The sequence below is a fragment of the Psittacula echo genome (genome assembly GCF_963264785.1).
Source record: "Psittacula echo genome assembly, chromosome: 6".
Classification (NCBI taxonomy): Eukaryota; Metazoa; Chordata; class Aves; order Psittaciformes; family Psittacidae; genus Psittacula; species Psittacula echo.
The window spans coordinates 35,513,689-35,530,121 of record NC_137743.1 but is presented as its reverse complement, the minus strand read 5'-3'; the positions used below and the strand labels follow the sequence as shown (position 1 = coordinate 35,530,121).

Genomic DNA, 16,433 nt, shown 5'->3' with positions numbered 1-16,433 from the left:
TGCTGTCGTTCTGTATTCCCCGCTGTGGTTCGCCTCAACTTCAGTTTGGCCGGGCGGCTACTTCTCCCCATCAGCACCATGGCAGGCAGCAGGGCGGCGGGCTCGCACCACCGGCATGCCGTCGCGCCGCTGGCCCGCGCCAGGCTGTGAGGGGTTCCCCCTCCGCCCCGCAGGGGGTGCCGCGGCCGCCCGTCTGGGCAGCGCGGTAGCGCCGCCACCGCCGCCCCCCCCCCCCCCCGCCTCCTTTTTTCCGCCTCCTGCGCGCTATGGCCGCCCGCGGAGCTGATCGGTGCCGCGCGGCGCGGCGTAGCAGTGCCGGGGTCTCGCCGCTGCCTGCCAGCGCCCCGTGAGGGGGAACAAGCGGGGCGGCGTGTCCCTGCGCTCAGCCCGGCCCCCCCGCTCCCCGCAGCGGAGATGTGCGAAACCCGCGCGAAGGGAGTCGCCTCTTAGACCGGCAGCCAGGATGGTGCACCTGCGGCCCCTGCCCCTCGTCGTCGTCCAGGGCGTCCTCCAGCTCGTAAGTGTCCTTCCCCGCGGCCCCTCTCCGGTCCCCGCCGCAGGACTTCGGGGGAAATGGCTCCTTTCCCGCTGGTGTGAGCGGCAGACGCAGTCTACTCTGAAGGCAGAGACAGAGCTGGCTCCGGGCAGCGCGCCGCGCCAGCGGGGAGCCTCGCACAGCACGGCACCTATTCTTCTCTCTTTTTTTTTTAATATGTGTATATACATACATGTATTAAGTGCGTCCGTGCTTTTCCAGGCGTTTGCCGCTCGGCGGGCTTGTTTGGGATGGTGGGACACGCAGGTAAAGAGCGGCTCCGGGAGCCACCGCGGAGCGAGGCACGGCGGGCGGGCGGGTGCCGAGTACCGCCCGGAACTGCCTGCTCCGGAAAAGTTTTCTGCTGGGCTCAGGTGTTTCTCTTCGTGGGGATGACATAACGGGCTGTGGAGGTCGAGTCACCCGCGCTTCGGGAGCTCCCCTGTTAGTTTCGGCGTGCTGCAGCGCGGGCATGGGGGGCTGCTAATTTTTACCCTGGACTGTAGCACACGTCTGTATTGCGCTACATGTTCCTTTGCGTGCAGCGGGCGATTTGGGACTGACGTGGGTGTGAAATGTAAAGTTGGGACCCCGGAACTGTGTAGGGGAGGGAAGGACAGCGAGGTGCGCGGCCAGAGTCGGGAGCACGGAGGCCAGCTTCTCCCCGAGCCGGAAACTGCTGGGTTGTGGAGTGTCAGTGGTAGAAAAATGGTCCTAGTGCTCGTGGTAACGCGGTGGGAGAGGTTTGAAAAGAGAAGAACCTGTGTTTGCAAACAGTTTTTGCAATCTTCGCTTTAAGAAGTGTTTTTAAAATGTTAATTCGAAGTTATTTGGGGGCGGAGGGAAGTTTTGTTTTCAGTCCCCTCCGATTCGTGCTGCAAAAGTTGTGCCTCTCTTTCCCGTCTGAAAGTATCTGAAAGTTTGTCACTGTAGTCAGTAGGGAGTGTGTAATAAACCTTGAAGGGATTAAACAGCCTCCTTAAGAACTAGAGTCTAATATTACAGTGTGAGTTGATTGATTAGTTTTTCAGGAAGCTTATGTCAAATTCTAATCCGGTTTCGGATTGTGCTTGTCGTGTAATGTTTTTTGCTCCAGCGCTTTATCACAGCAATGAAGTAGCGAGCTGCAGTCCTGCGATAAGGCACCCATTGCTTTCACACTCCTATCCTTTTGGACAATAAAAGGCTGTTTACACTCTCCACATTCTTGCCGCCCACTTTCCAGCCAAGCAACGCGCAGGGGTGAGAGATGGGGAAGGAAAGCAGCAAATGGATTACGAAGTTGTTGAGCAAAAGGAACTAAATAAACCCTCGTTTCCTCGCACTTACAAGCTGTCTCACACTCTCCTTTTTACTTATTTTAAACAGATATAAAAGGGATTGATTGAATCCATCAACAGGAATCGGGTTTGTTACATGATGTTTTATTGATGATGTTGGGAAGTTGCTCTCGGTGGTTTTACACGCCTTGAGTGAAGGCAGCCCAAAGAAGTAAAGTTGCTGTCTTGGATTAAAATAATCATGCATAGTCAGTCCAGGTTTTCAGGTGGATGTGGCACTCAGCCCACTCGGGTATTCCTATTTTCTGTGTTCCTTGTACACAAACTGGCAGAGTTTTAGAGTCAATTAGTTTTATGGCTTATATAAATTAGTTGAAATTATAAATTAAAGCAATGTGAGAATGGGTGAAATTTTGGAAGCATTTTAGGTATATCTGTTAGTAATAGATTAGTATTAAAAACTTGAGTAAATGCATTTTGGCGTACTGTTATCAGGATACCTGGTTAACATCTGGTTAAAGTTACAGCTTATTAGAAATTGAGTTGAGAAATACTTGATGCTGGTGGTAACACTGAATACAAGTCTCTGTGCTAGTCTTTGTTCTCTGGCCAGTATTTGGAAGGACTGGTGGCTTCATGGAATCTAATAAGCAGTTTTAGTAGGCAGGCATTGGTGGTACTAAATCTCAATTAATTTTTTGTTTTGGTTTGTTTTGCTTGTTTAGTTGTTTTGCTTTTTTTGGGTTTTTTTTGTTTTTGTTTAACTGAAGATTGAAGTTGTTAAAATTAACACAACACTAAAGGCTCAGCGTTTCAGCCAAGAAAGAAAACAAGCATGGGTTTCAGTGTTGCAGTGCAGAAACAGACCCTTCATTATGGTGCAATCTTAAGTTTTTACGAAACTGGAGATTTTGGAATGCAAAATGCTTTGGCACTGTATTTTAGTGAAGGTGGAAACACTTGTGTTTTGGGGTTTTTGTTGCCTTTTTTTTTTTTTTTTTTTTTTTTAACTAGATTGAACTTCAAACGTGTGCTTGGCTCTCAGGTACCAAAGTGTGCTATCTACTTTCCTGTTTCTTAAAGATGCATAAATACAGGATAAAACCCATGTGAAACTTAACAAATTTGAGGAGATGCTGAGGGTTATGTCAGGCAATCTCACTAAATTTCAGAATGCAGTGTTAGTTAGATGATTGTTTATGTGCTGTATCTAATACTGACCAATCAGAAGTTCATGTTTAGTACTTAACAGAGTGTGGATGTATTTCTGTAGCATGTTCCTGGATTATTATTTTGATTAACAGGTGATGTACCAGTATACGTGTAGCACAAGCACATACACATTTCTTACACTACTCTGCATATTTGCGTATATTAATGAGAAAACTTGCTGACTTGCTGTTGAGTCAGGTTAAGGTGCTAACTTGCTTCTGTAAAAATGCATTAATGTTCAAAGTCATGTTTACATTATATTGTCAATATAGATGGAAACAATAATTTACAATGCATAGGCAGTACTTGTCTGGGCTGTTAAGAGATAAGAAGTCCAAAAATTGTTGTATTGTGTCATCATTAGTAGGTACTCCTGCTTTACTATTATTTTTTGGTAAGCTTTTTCAATTGTCACGTAGTTGCTGAATATCCGGTTACTTAGCTTTTTATAAATAATGGAATTCAACATGTTGGGAATTGAAAAGACTGAAGTATTAGGATTATATGATTTATAATATGCCTGCTAGTGTTTAAATTAGCTTTATGTGCCTTAAAGGGAGGGGGACTTCTGCTGCTTCCGTGGGAGTATTACTTGTCCTTTTAAAGAAATCTTGGTTAAAAAAAAAAAAAAAAAAAAAAAAAAACACAAAACCCAAAATGCCCAAACAAAGCAAAACCAACCAAAACCCATAACAGGAAAATGCCTCCACTGTCAGTATCCATTATTTTCTTTTCATGCTATTAATTTGCACCTTTTAAAATGTCACATTTCGTAACATTGGTTAAAATAGCTCATATGGGATCTTCAAAATGTGTGGAATTTCTCCCTCTAAGAAAGAAGGGGGTTGGGGGGAAAGATCTGTTCATAGGTTTTCAGTCAAGAAGCAGAATTTGCTTTTTCTAGATACAGCTACTATAGCCACTACTTTCCCTTTGTCTTGGCAAGGTACAGTTACAGATGCTCACAGACAGGACTTGTGGTTCTGTAGGATAACCAGGCACCTTAACTGTTATTCTTGCATCTTTGCAATCTGAAATTGAGGTGCGTTTTCGTGTGCCTACAGTTGTATCAGCATTCCCACCAAGAAACTCTTTTCAAATGTTATCGATTGAGCAGAGTTGTCACCATGTTAGAAAACCAGGAATCAGTTCTTCTACAAACCCTTAAAAACAGGGTGGTTTTTTTTTCCCCCAGTAGTGTTTCTATAGATGATAAATAATTAGGGAGGGTAGGGGGGACTAAAACCCAAACAAACCATGTTATTTTAAGATTTTTCTCCACCAAGGCTGAATTATAGCATTTGACATAAGTGAAATTCAATGACAATTTGTTTGTTGTGGAATTTTCAAGAGCTGAAATTTTTAACACAAAACAGTTTGTCACACAAGCCAAAATTTTTAGAGGGCTTTTGTTTTGGTTGTTTTTTTTAACAGAATTTGAGGTTCTTAACAACTTGAGGTGAAAAGAATATTCGTAACTTGCTAAAGTTTATGACATTGCTTCATAAGCAGAAATAGCTTGAAAACTGAGATGAAGCTGCATTTCCATATAAAACATGTATACCATGTGAGGCATAGCAACACAGAGGTATATTGCTCCTGGCTACTTTAATTTTGTCTCCATAGCCTTGCAAATGTGGTCTGTGTAACATGCCCTTGCAGTGAGAATCAGAAATAGGCACCGTGCAAAACTCTCAACTGTTTTGGAAAGGTAAATGCTTCCCTCTAGTCATCTTGAAGCATGCAGATGAAATTCCATCCCCCTTAATTTCAGGGGGAACTTTGACATGAAATATATTGGGCCCAAGATTTCATTTGGTTTATTTTGGTATTTTTCTAGGTGCTGTAGGCATTGTAAACCCACATCTTGTTCTAGAATAATAAAGTAATATAAGTAACCCAAGGAATGCAGGCAGTTTGAAGTTGACAGCTCAACAAACAGTGGTTTCAGCAGTTCAAGAATTTATTATCCTGAATAAGGAGTTATGTCTTAAGGTGGATGAGGCTAGGTTTAGTTTACATAGGGGGCTCACATGCAACTCGACTTGTCCTTACATCATATCTTTTGACCTAATTCTGTGGAATTGTTGACTGATACTTTTCAGTTTATTTGTAGCTTGACTGGGGGCATAGAAAGGTTACAGACCCTATTTAAAATTTGTACAGCAAGTCTGTTTGACTGATGTCCAGTAGACCGCAAAGTACCCCAGGCTTCCCTAGCACAGGGCGCATGAAATTCAAGTCTTACTTTTTCCATCTGTAGCATGGAAGGTATTTTTCTACTGTTGTAAAGCACATTGGAAGCTACATGTCAGAGATGTGTTATAGGTACTTCTTTTTACTGGTTGTGCATTGTAAATGATGGGGAGGTGAAACAAAGATCAGTGGAGCCCAAAACTAAATTGGGGTGCGCTGATTGGTCCCAGCTTTCTGTTTTGCGTTTTGAGCCTTGGTTTCTGCAAGAAGGGAATTTGGGTATGTGAGTTGAAAGGGGGCAGCAGAAACCACTCACTGGTCTGGACATTCAGGGCATCACAGAGGTACAGCTCTGCTCTAGGTGCCCCAAATTCCTCCTATACTGTTAAAAACCAACACTTCAAAGCCAAAAACATATGAGGAGAAGCAAGAGCTACTTGGCATGGCATGGGAAATAAGCAGTGGGCAGTAACCCTCACCAGTAGTAGCTGGCAGTAACCAGCGCTTAGCCTATGATTAGTGGGTGAGGTGTTAAGCTGTGTTTGGCTCAAGTATGGAATAAAACATTATAATTCTTGGTAAATAGCTGCAATAAGGAAAGATCAGTGCTAGTCTGTGCTTAATGGTCTTAAGACAAAAGCTGTAATTCCATAGGTTTAGGTTCCATCCTCTGGGTTAAATCTTCATCAGAAAGACCAGAACTGCTCTGGTGCTTAAGGAAGCTTTGAGTCTTTCACTGCATATTTGTCAATGTATCAAAACCAAATGCAAGGAAAAGGGAAGAATTTTTGCATTTATCACAAAATTGCTGTGATAAGTGACTATTTAAAAGCATGTGTACTTAAAGGGACAGTGCATTTGCTCTGTTAATCTGCCTTCTAGTCCTGATTTTTCCCCACCTCTAACTACTTCAGTATACCCATTGTGAAACAGAAATACTGGCCTTGAAATTTTTACTAGATCAAATCTTGCAGAACTGGATCACATCTAGCAGAAATGGAAAAAAGAGAAAGTTCACTTTCACATAACTCTTGTAAATTCATCTCAAACTTGATTTCCAAACAGCCTACTCTGAGGCAGCTTTGGCCTTTCACTTCAAATCTTAAGTATGCTTGCGTATGTTTCCTCAACCCCATTCATTGTTCCTGTTCTCTTTTCGTTCCCTCAATTTCCCACCATGTTTGTGGTTGTAGTTCATGCTGTTTGTTTAGTTAGTTAAAGAGACAATCAGAGTTAAAGAAAATGATGAGTGAACCTGCTGGGTAGGTTCTGTTTTCAGCAGAGCATCACTCATCCATGAGAATAATGTTTCACACTCTTAGAGTCCCTTTCCCCCAGTTCAGTACTTTCAGACTTGCGGGTTTACTCTGATACTGTTATCTATATGCATCCTGTTTATCAGCTGTTTCCTTGTTCATACTTCACATGCTATTATTGTACTGTTGTAGCACTGAAAATGTGCTAACATATGTGCAGGGTCATGCAACATCGTTGTGCCTGCACGTGGGATCATACACTGGGTATACTCCTTGAGTAAAATGAACCGATGGAGGACCCTCAACAAAAGGCTGCAGTCCAGGAGACCATGTGTTGCAGCGGGACTCCTCCCAGCATGGAGCATGGACTGGAGCTCTAATGTTCCCCTGCTCTCAAGCTCTGCATACCAGGCATTTGGGATAATGGAAAAACTCTGGGTCCTGTGCAGATACATGGGAGATGTCAGCACTCTGCCAGGTGAGCAAGAGATGAGACAGAGGGTGGATGAGTTTCTGGATGAATCTCACACAAAACCTACGAGGTCTGTAGGTCAAGACTTTGAAAACAGTGTTCATTGGTTTCCTGTAGAGAATTTCCTTGTGGGTTGGTGTCCTGTGTCAGCTATAAGCTCAGTGTCAGTTAACAAAGAGGTTCAAGGAAACAAATTAAGAGTGAGGAGGAAATAAAGGGCTGTGAAGATGGGTCCACAGTTAAGACTAAGTAGTTTTGTCCTTGCAACAGGGATTTCATTGCTGTTATGATGCTCTACTCTCCCTGGAATGGCAGCGCTACTGTAAATACAGAATTTGAATGACTTGGCTGTAATTTAAGGTAGAATTAAAGAGCTGTAAGAGCTGTAGTTCTTGAGATAGGTTTTCTCTTTGTTCCAAACGATTGGTAGTAATAGAAGCTATTATTAGCAGAGAAGTGAAAATGAAAGAATAGGGAGAAATAAAAACCTAAGAATCTAATATTTCTAAAATCAGTTTTTATGTGCACCGGGACCAATTATGGTTATTGTGTCATTACCATGCAGAGTTGAGGCTAAAAATGCTTCTATTTTCTGTGATTATGTAGATTTAAGGGCTTTTTATGGTTCTGATGGAGAAAGAGCTGCTTGTGCTTGAGGCTGACCTGAGAAAAAAGAAGAACTTGAAGTTTGCTGTGGGATCAGAGGTGAATATGAGAGGGGGGGTAGATGGTGGCAATAAAACAGCCTAGTGTGCAGGTGGAATGAGCCTGAGCAGTTACTGCAGGAGAGGGACAGACAGACCAACAGTGACAGGGAATATTTCTACAGTTACACCAGGTTGTGCATTTGAGAGGCTGTGGTGGATTCTTTCTGCTGTAGAGAATTTCCTTGTAGAAAATCCATCTTCCTTCCTCTCATCCCATTGGAGACAATTTGGAAGTGGGATTTTTTCAACAAGTTCCTCTGAGGAGGAAAGCATAAAATGCCTTCTTGAATATCTTTACAATATATTTTAAGATATTTTCAGGACAAAGTGTAATAAGATATTTATTTCATATACTACAGGGTAGAAGTTGCGTTATGAGGCTATGGTCTGCATGGGCACATAGAAACTCCAGTGTATTGCCTTTGTTCATGGAGTTCAACCCGGTCTGGAAGTCAAATAGGGTAGCACAAGTCTGTGCCACTAAATCTTTCTAAGACTGGCAAGATTTAAACCTAAGTATATCTAAACAGCCTCCAGATTTAAATGCAGGAGAAGCTGTACAACTGCTCATTGTAGGCCATGTAGATGTGTATTCCTATGTGCCAGGAACTGTGTATTGCATGTGCAAAACTAAACTTATTTCACAGATTTCGGTGTTTAATTTCGGGATAATTGCAGAATCCTCCTCTTGTACTTTAGTCTGTTGTGGATTCTTAAATTGTGCTTTTAGTTTGGATCCTCCTTGGTTTAAAAGCAAATAAAAATCTCTCTAAGATATTCAGAACTAATAAAGAAGTTGGGAAGCAATATCTTGAGTTAAAGGTGAAACTTCAGTCGTCTAAATTTTTTTTTTTTTTTTTTTTTTTTTTAAAGATTAAAGCACTGTAGCTGCTTTAAAGAGCTACTAAATTTGATTTTAATTGGTCAGTGACAGGGATGTTTTCAGAGTGGCGATGTGGAGCAAGGGAGGAGTGAAGCCCAGTCCTTCTGTTTCTTGAGCAGCAATGTACAGGGGAGAAGCCTAAAGCCCGTGTTGTTTTCCACTCATTAAACTAACAAAATGGTAATCAGCTTTGTGGAAAGATGTGTAGTAGATAATGTTACTTCTGTTGCTGTGGCACCACTGAAGAGTTGTCAGGTGTGTTAGCCTGGACCACTTTAAATTAGATGATTGAAACATTTCTATGTGACAGTCACTGAATTACACCTCACTTCCTTTTAAAAGAGGTTAAATTTTGTTTATTGCTAATTTCAATTCTGTCACCATTCAAAGCAAGGAAAAGACTTGTGTCAAACTTCTTTCTGAGTTGGGACAAATCCTGCGATGCAGCTGCAGTTGTATGCCAGATTCTCCTCTGTCCCTCTGCTGAACCAGTCATTGACTTAGTCTTTCATAGAATCATAGAATAGTTAGGGTTGGAAAGGACCTTAAGATCATCTAGTTCCAACCCCCCTGCCATGGGCAGGGACACCCCACACTAAACCATGTCACCCAAGGCCTCATCCAACCCGGCCTTGAACACCGCCAAGGATGGAGCATTCACAACCTCCCTGGGCAACCCATTCCAGTGCCTCACCACCCTCTCAGTAAAGAATTTCTTCCTTATATCCAATCTAAACTTCCCCTGTTTAAGTTTGAACCCATTACCCTTTGTCCTGTCACTACAGTCCCTGATGAATAGTCCCTCCCCAGCATCCTTGTAGGCCCCCTTCAGATATGGAAGGCTGCTATGAGGTCTCCACGCAGCCTTCTCTTCTCCAGGCTGAACAGCCCCAACTTTCTCAGCCTGTCTTCATACGGGAGGTGCTCCAGTCCCCTGATCATCCTGGTGGCCCTCCTCTGGACTTGTTCCAACAGTTCCATGTCCTTTTTTCTGTTGAGGACACCAGAACTGCACACAATACTCCAAGTGAGGTCTCAGGAGAGCAGAGGAGAGGGGCAGGATCACCTCCTTCAACCTGCTGGTCACGATCCTTTTGATGCAGCCCAGGATATGGTTGGCTTTCTGAGCTGCGAGCGCACACTGAAGCCACCTCATGTTCATTTTTTCATCGACCAACACCCCCAAGTCCTTCTCTGCAGGGCTGCTCTGAATCTCTTCTCTGCCCAACCTGTAGCTGTGCCTGGGATTGCTCCGACCCAGGTGTAGGGCCTTGCACTTGGCATGGTTAAACTTCATCAGGTTGGCATCAGCCCACCTCACAAGCGTGTCGAGGTCCCTCTGGATGGCATCCCTTCCCTCCGGCATATCAACCGAACCACACAGCTTGGTGTCATCGGCAAACTTGCTGAGGGCGCACTCAATCCCACTGTCCATATCACCGACAAAGATGTTGAACAAGACTGATCCCAACACCGATCCCTGAGGGACACCACTCGTTACTGGTCTCCAGCCTGGAAATGTCAATTTTTGAGTTAATTTTGAAACAAACTGCACTGTCTTCTGTGCTGAATGACAAATCCACAAGTCATCTTTGCTTTCCCCTAGCTTGAGTCTCCTCTCTGCTGTAAGGAAGTTTCTGGCCCTCCAAGGAGCTTTTCTAAGCTGCAGTCTGCCATGATCTGCCTGCTTGCCACCTCTTTTTCTCTCTCCCTCTCTGACCCATCCTCCTGAAGTTTTTTCCAAGCAAAGGATGCTCAGTTTCTCTGGGAAAAGCAGCAGCTTCCTTACTTGCTTCTCCTCCTGGAGATGTTCACATAACCCAAAGTACAGTAGCTAGGAGCAGGTAAAATAATTTTCTTCTGCTGCCCAGATTTATTTATTTGGGGTTTTTGGTTGGTTGGTTTGATTTGGTTTTTTGTTTTGTTTTTAATTTAAAACAAAATGCACTGTATTTGCACAGGAAACAAATTAACTCTGGGATAAATAATTCCAGAATCTATTAGTCATCGTAAGTTCACCCCTTGCTGACAGGTACGTGTCCAAGCTCTCTAGTAGCAGGTCATTTCAAAGGCTTTATCAGCTTTGAGTCCTAGGTTATACGACATACTTCTAGAGTGTTTCTATTTAAAGTTGTCCAGTTTCAACTCATTTGTAACACAGCAAAATCTGAGTGGATAGCCGTTACTATAGCAAAAGGCTAGAACATGATGTGGGGACTGTCATACTTTTTATTTTTAAGAAGCTAGTTTTACAGAACTGCAGATTCTGCAGATAGTGCGCTAGTTCTCTATAAACCATGTATTTCTCTTCTGACACCCTCTCCCTATCAAGGTCTTGCTGTGGCAGTGAGCTCAGGTGTGTAAAATTTAGATCAAGACCAAGAAATACAACAAGCTGTGCTTCTACCACATTAGAATTCTTGGGCCACAGAAGGGTTTTTTGGTTTTATGCTTTCCCTCCTTCCTCCTAGAGCCCCAAATCCTGTATTTCTTTTTCTGCAGCAGTTCTGGTAAAACCACAGCTGATGTTTTTCCTTAAAGTTTTAAAAAAGTGGGGGAGCCATTCTCATCCAGCTCACTCTTCAAGCTTCCTCTTACTTTTCATCTCAGTAAAACTCTGTATCCAGTCCTGGCACCTAACTGAAGGTAGCTTAAAATAATACCAAGGTAGTTGAGTGCCTGACAGGAGAATAAATTCACTGTTGAGTTAGGATCTATTTGATTTAAAGTAAATGAAATGCCTGTAAATGTAAGAATGAAAAAACTTGACATACCTCATACTCGGATCCATTTTATGGTATTCACCCCATAATCCTTTTACTCAGATATGCATGATCTATGTATTATCAGCAGTGGACAGCCTAGTGCTGCTGTGACTAGGGAATTCAAACTCCTCATTTTGTTTAACAAAACCTTTTTATGGCTGTTGGATAGGATCTGTTACTCTGCTTGCTTGGATTGAAGGTTCAGTGTCACTGTTTTTTATACTTAATGTTGAACACTGAGGGAAAGGAATGGATTTAAAATCGCTAACTTTGTATTTATGATGACTTTCTGCAGAGATTTGCCTTCTGGTGAGTTTGCAGTATTCTTTCAGTGAACAGCACAGCTGCATTTTTGGTAGGATAACAGGATTAATATGTTGAAAAATACAAATTTAATAGATGTTGTATCTTTGTTGTGTTTTGATGAGTTGCACTATCTTGTCCAGTTCAGATTAACTACTAGATATAGTTTGCAATTGATGTCCATAAAGCTGGTAACTGTGAAGGAGATTAAACTGTATGTTCTATTTAGATATTTAAACTGTAGTCCTCATAACACAAACCAGTAGTCACTTAAGTGACTTGTCTATACCAGTGATACTAATCTCCTGTGCATTGAGGGAATATAGAGGTAAACTCGTCTGTGAGCAGGTATTAGTAAAACCTGCTCTACTGTGAGTAGGTGCCCTATGCCCCAGTTTCTGTCTTACCCACTGCAGTTATTTAATAGAAATCTAATTATCCTTGAGATCACTAGCTCTGTCAGGTCCAATTGAAGCGCACAGAATGTTTGAACAGTTACTGGAGTGGTACTGACATACAGCTGACTGACAACAGCGTCATAGGAAGCCTGATTTTCTTAGGAAAAGGGCTAAAATAATATTTGAAACGGAAATGAATCTGAAAGCCAAAACACACATGCATCCCAGTCAGAAGTTCAGCAGGACCTCCCGGGGTAATCTGATTTCTGGGTTTTGGTGATTGTTGTATAGAGATGTAGAGGCTATAAAAGAGATTTGAATCTTTCCTTACTTACTGTGTAATTCATTTAGTTCAGGCTCCTCTTCAAAATATTCAACTGGAAAAGTAGTAGTAATCACTATTACTGAGGCAAGAAAACGTACACAAATAAAGGCCTTTTGGGGTTTGGTTTGGTTTATTTTTTGTGGGTTTGTTTGGTTTTTGTTCTTCTGGTTTGGTGAGGTTTTTTTGTTTGTTTGTGTTGGGTTTTTTTATTGTGTTTGGTTTTTCGTTTCTAATTCCTTCAGTTTGAGATTAACAACTAAATATGGTCAGGATTTTTCCTGTGGTTCTGGAAAATTCAAAATCATTAAAAGCTTAGTACAGAAGTGATTTATATCACAGCTTTGAATTAAACACCTGCAGTTTGCGTATCATGCCTGAGAATGATGTTAAGCACGCTCCCCACACAAAAGGAGGGAAGATACCTAGGAAGGTCCTGAGAAGAAAGGAGCAGTAGCTTAAAATGCAACCTTTTTAGAAACTTCAGAGCCTTCCTCTGGGTTGCAAGACGCCTTTCACTTAGACTCATGGGCTTTTTAAGGGAAACAAGTTAGCCTAAGGTAGAACAGCTTTTAATAGGCAATAATAATAATATCTCCCTTCTCTCTGTGCAAATAAGTCAGCACTTACCCCTAATTAGGGTAGCAGAAGGGAGGGCTAGGGTGCATCTCTCAAGATGGTATCATATTTATCAAGATAGAGAGTGTTGGACAGGAGGGTGCTCAGTCCCTCTCCCCAGAGGGACTGAAAGCTGCTTGGATCTACCTTTTTGGAGGAAGAGAGAGATTAAATACAAAATTGGTTTGGGTTTTGGTGTGATTTTGTTTTGTTGGGTTTTTTGGTTTGTTTTGGGTTTATTTTTCTGTTTTTTTGGTAGGAGGTGGAATAGGTATTTTCAAACTTAGTGAAAGTGGGAAACTGACGCTCTTGTGCACTTACCAGAAGATGTACTTGCTCCTGTAAGGAGACACTAGACTAAAAAAACCCCTAAAAACTAAACTAAAAAGTGGTGGAGGCACTGCAAGCATTTATTCCTCTTCCTGTGACCTTAGTCAAAGGTGTGTGAAAACCACACCTTAGATTGGATCCTTCAACAAAAACAATTGAGGGAATGTCTAGATTTGTATCCTGAGAGAGCCATACATGGATTAGGATCTCAGGTGCTCAGAGAGGCATGGTGCAAAACAAGCTAAAGGCAGTTTGCCTTCCTAAAACATAAGGGCTACTCGGGTTCATGTGGCTTACAGAATGGTTTTAGAGGTTATAGACTTAGCACCTAAGCATCTGTTATGAACCTGTGGAAAAATTATACTTTGTGTCTCAAGCTCTCCCTGTTCTTTTGTTGGTTTTTTGGTGGTTTTTTTTTTTGGCAGATGGATACCAGGAAAAGCCACCCTATCTTCCTGTGATGTAGTGTTGCTCATACTGAGCACTTCCTAGTATTCTTCCTTAGGTTCCCATGATAATCCCTAGGAATTTTCACAGCTGACAGTATCATATTGTTTAGTAAGTTTTTCCTAATATTATACACAAAGTTTTCCTAATTCCTTCCTGTTATGCATAGCTATATTCTGTCACTCTTGAGACACTTTGCTTTAGGCTGCGTTATTTGCCTGTTCCTGGGGACCTTTTGCTCAAAGAACTACAATGTCAGCATTGTGAGTCAAGGCATATTTTGCCTCTTTATTGATCTTTTTCTACTGGTCATGCATGTTTGGAGTAACTTGCATCCATTGCCTTCCTGATGCCTCCTTCCCCTCCATCCCCCCATTGGTTTTCACAGACCACCTTAATGAAAGGATTCAGTGGAGACCCATATAATTAGGGTTAAAACAAACAAACTAAGCATAGAGGTCTCTTGCAGAATTTGGCAATTTTGCACATGAAGAAAATGAACTAGATTCAGTAGACAAATATTCTGAATAATTCTCTTGGAATGTTTTTTCTACTTCACACTGCAATGCTTTCACTACCAGATCTTTTTATACATCTCTGGGCAGCTTATCTAGGCAGCTTGGTTTTTGTAATGGACATCACAGCAGTCAGCCCCTGAGGATGGGACTATGTGCATGCTTGTGTGTGTTCCAAAGGTGTCAACTAAATGACTGTATTATGCACAAGTTAATGAGCACAACACCAAAAAGATGAGTACAGTTAAAAGGTTTTGATCAGCTCAAAGCTCAGACAAAGCATTCTTATATGTAGCTAGAAACATTACCAGTCTCTCTGACATATTACTTCCATTACAAGCTGTTTAGGAGTACCTTCTGCTTTGCGTACTGAGCTGAGCACACATCAGTGCCCAGTAAATACAGTAGTGGCTGTAGAGAAAAATAGCAGGAATTACACATAAACAGATTGTATACCAAAATATTTTGCTCAGTTTCTAATTTCTGATTAAAGAAAAAAATTCCCAAGTGACATGTTTCTTTGCAAACAGTGATGACCTTTGTAGCCATCAGTGTGTAAGAAAAGCTGCTGTTGAAAAATGCTGTTCCATGTTCTGTTGCTATAAACCTGATACTGCTTCAGATTTCTTATTCCTGAAAGAAATACGTTTAGAGTAGTCTCTAAAATAGTGCTTTTACCTGAAACCACCACCTTCTTCTCATTCAAGTCATCATCTTTAATAGATAAATTTTCCATCAAGAGCTAGACAAGGTGCTTTTTTCATGCAGTAGCCAGAAATAAGAACAGTAAACGTGTGGGAGAAATTCATCAATTTGGCTAGAAACATCAAGGTGCATGCCTATCTGAAGTACCGACAAATCGGTTCAGAGAAGGCTCCAAGTATAGAATTATTGACCCTGGAGGATAAGATACAAAATAACCTTCCTAGGCTGTACTTTGTCCATTTTAAGTAGTGCTTGCAAGGTGAGTAGTTTAACAGTCTCCTCCTCATGAGCAAAATTTAGCAGTAGATGCATCAGAGCTTTTCCTAAAATTTTTTTCCTTTTTATAAATTACACTGCTGTAAAAGTATATTAATGTTCTATTAATTTACTTAATGTTCTGTAAGACAGTATAAATAAGTACAACTGATTCATGTAACTCCTAAAAAGAGAGACACATTTATGTACTCCTGATCTAGTGGTTCATTTTCTGATTGTGGTCTCAATTGCGGTGACACACTGTAGAGTTGAGCCCTCACTATGGTCTGTCACAGTCCTGGAAGCGATGGGGGGGGTCTGTAGTACTACATCCATGTGCAAGGTGAAAGATTCAGTCAGTAGATCACGATCTTTTTTTTTTTTTTTTTGTTCTTTAATCTTTGTAAATACAAATACAATTCTTAAAAGTTAAATTTGAGATCAGTTCTTCTTTTGCATGATGCTAACCATACGTCTGTGCTGGAATATCTTTAAGTCTATTAGGCAAAAAAAAAAAAAAAACAAACCTGTTTTCTTAATGGTTTTGATCCATTTATTCAGGAAGTGTGCTGTTTTCCAGACAACTCAAATAGGAATCAGTCTGCGTCTAGCTATATTACCAAGCAAAGAAGAACATCTAGTCCTATGGCACAATCCGTGGGAAGTTAGCAGATGAAAGCTGTCCTTTAAGTCTACTACACAACACAAATATGACTTTTGTTTAAAGGAATATGTACGTTTGAAACAAGGAAAAAATACTGCCGAATTCATTTATATGCTTCCATTCAAAGTCTGTAATTCAGATAACTTTGAGTCATCATGTTTAAAAAATAAGGCTGCTAGGAAATACTATTTCAAGTGGATCATATAGAGCATTTTAACACAAGCATTTCTCTGAAGGAAAGACAGTGTACTGGAACAGTAAGAGAAGGGTGGTGATAGTGCCTTTTTGGGTACCCATGCTTGTTTAACCTGGTGAAGGAAGTCCACCCTCTCAGTGATGTTGCATAAATATGGGCCTTGAGGGGCAAAAGTACACTACTAATACTGGCAGGAAAACACTAACTTAAGTACTCAGCACCCATCAGCTTCAGCTGAAGAGAAAGTTACGTTTTCATTAATATGGAAATTCTGCATGTTTTAATAACACCCGTCCTTTGGGTTCTTCAAACCCAACAGCAACACCTTTGAACAATATATTTTGAAAATAACTTTATAATAAAATTCGAAGCAA

General features: G+C 41.5%; 1 protein-coding gene across 1 annotated transcript in view; it reads left to right on the top strand.

The window, feature by feature from the left end:
• Positions 1-299: 299 nt before the first annotated feature.
• Positions 300-16,433, top strand: part of NXPH2 (neurexophilin 2) — a gene marked incomplete at its 3' end in the record, with an annotated part of 38,052 nt that continues 21,918 nt past the window's right edge. The window contains exon 1 of the mRNA XM_080621057.1: positions 300-517. Within this exon, the coding sequence (XP_080477183.1) occupies positions 464-517 (54 nt within the window). The 5' untranslated portion in view covers positions 300-463. The remainder of the gene's footprint in view (positions 518-16,433) is intronic.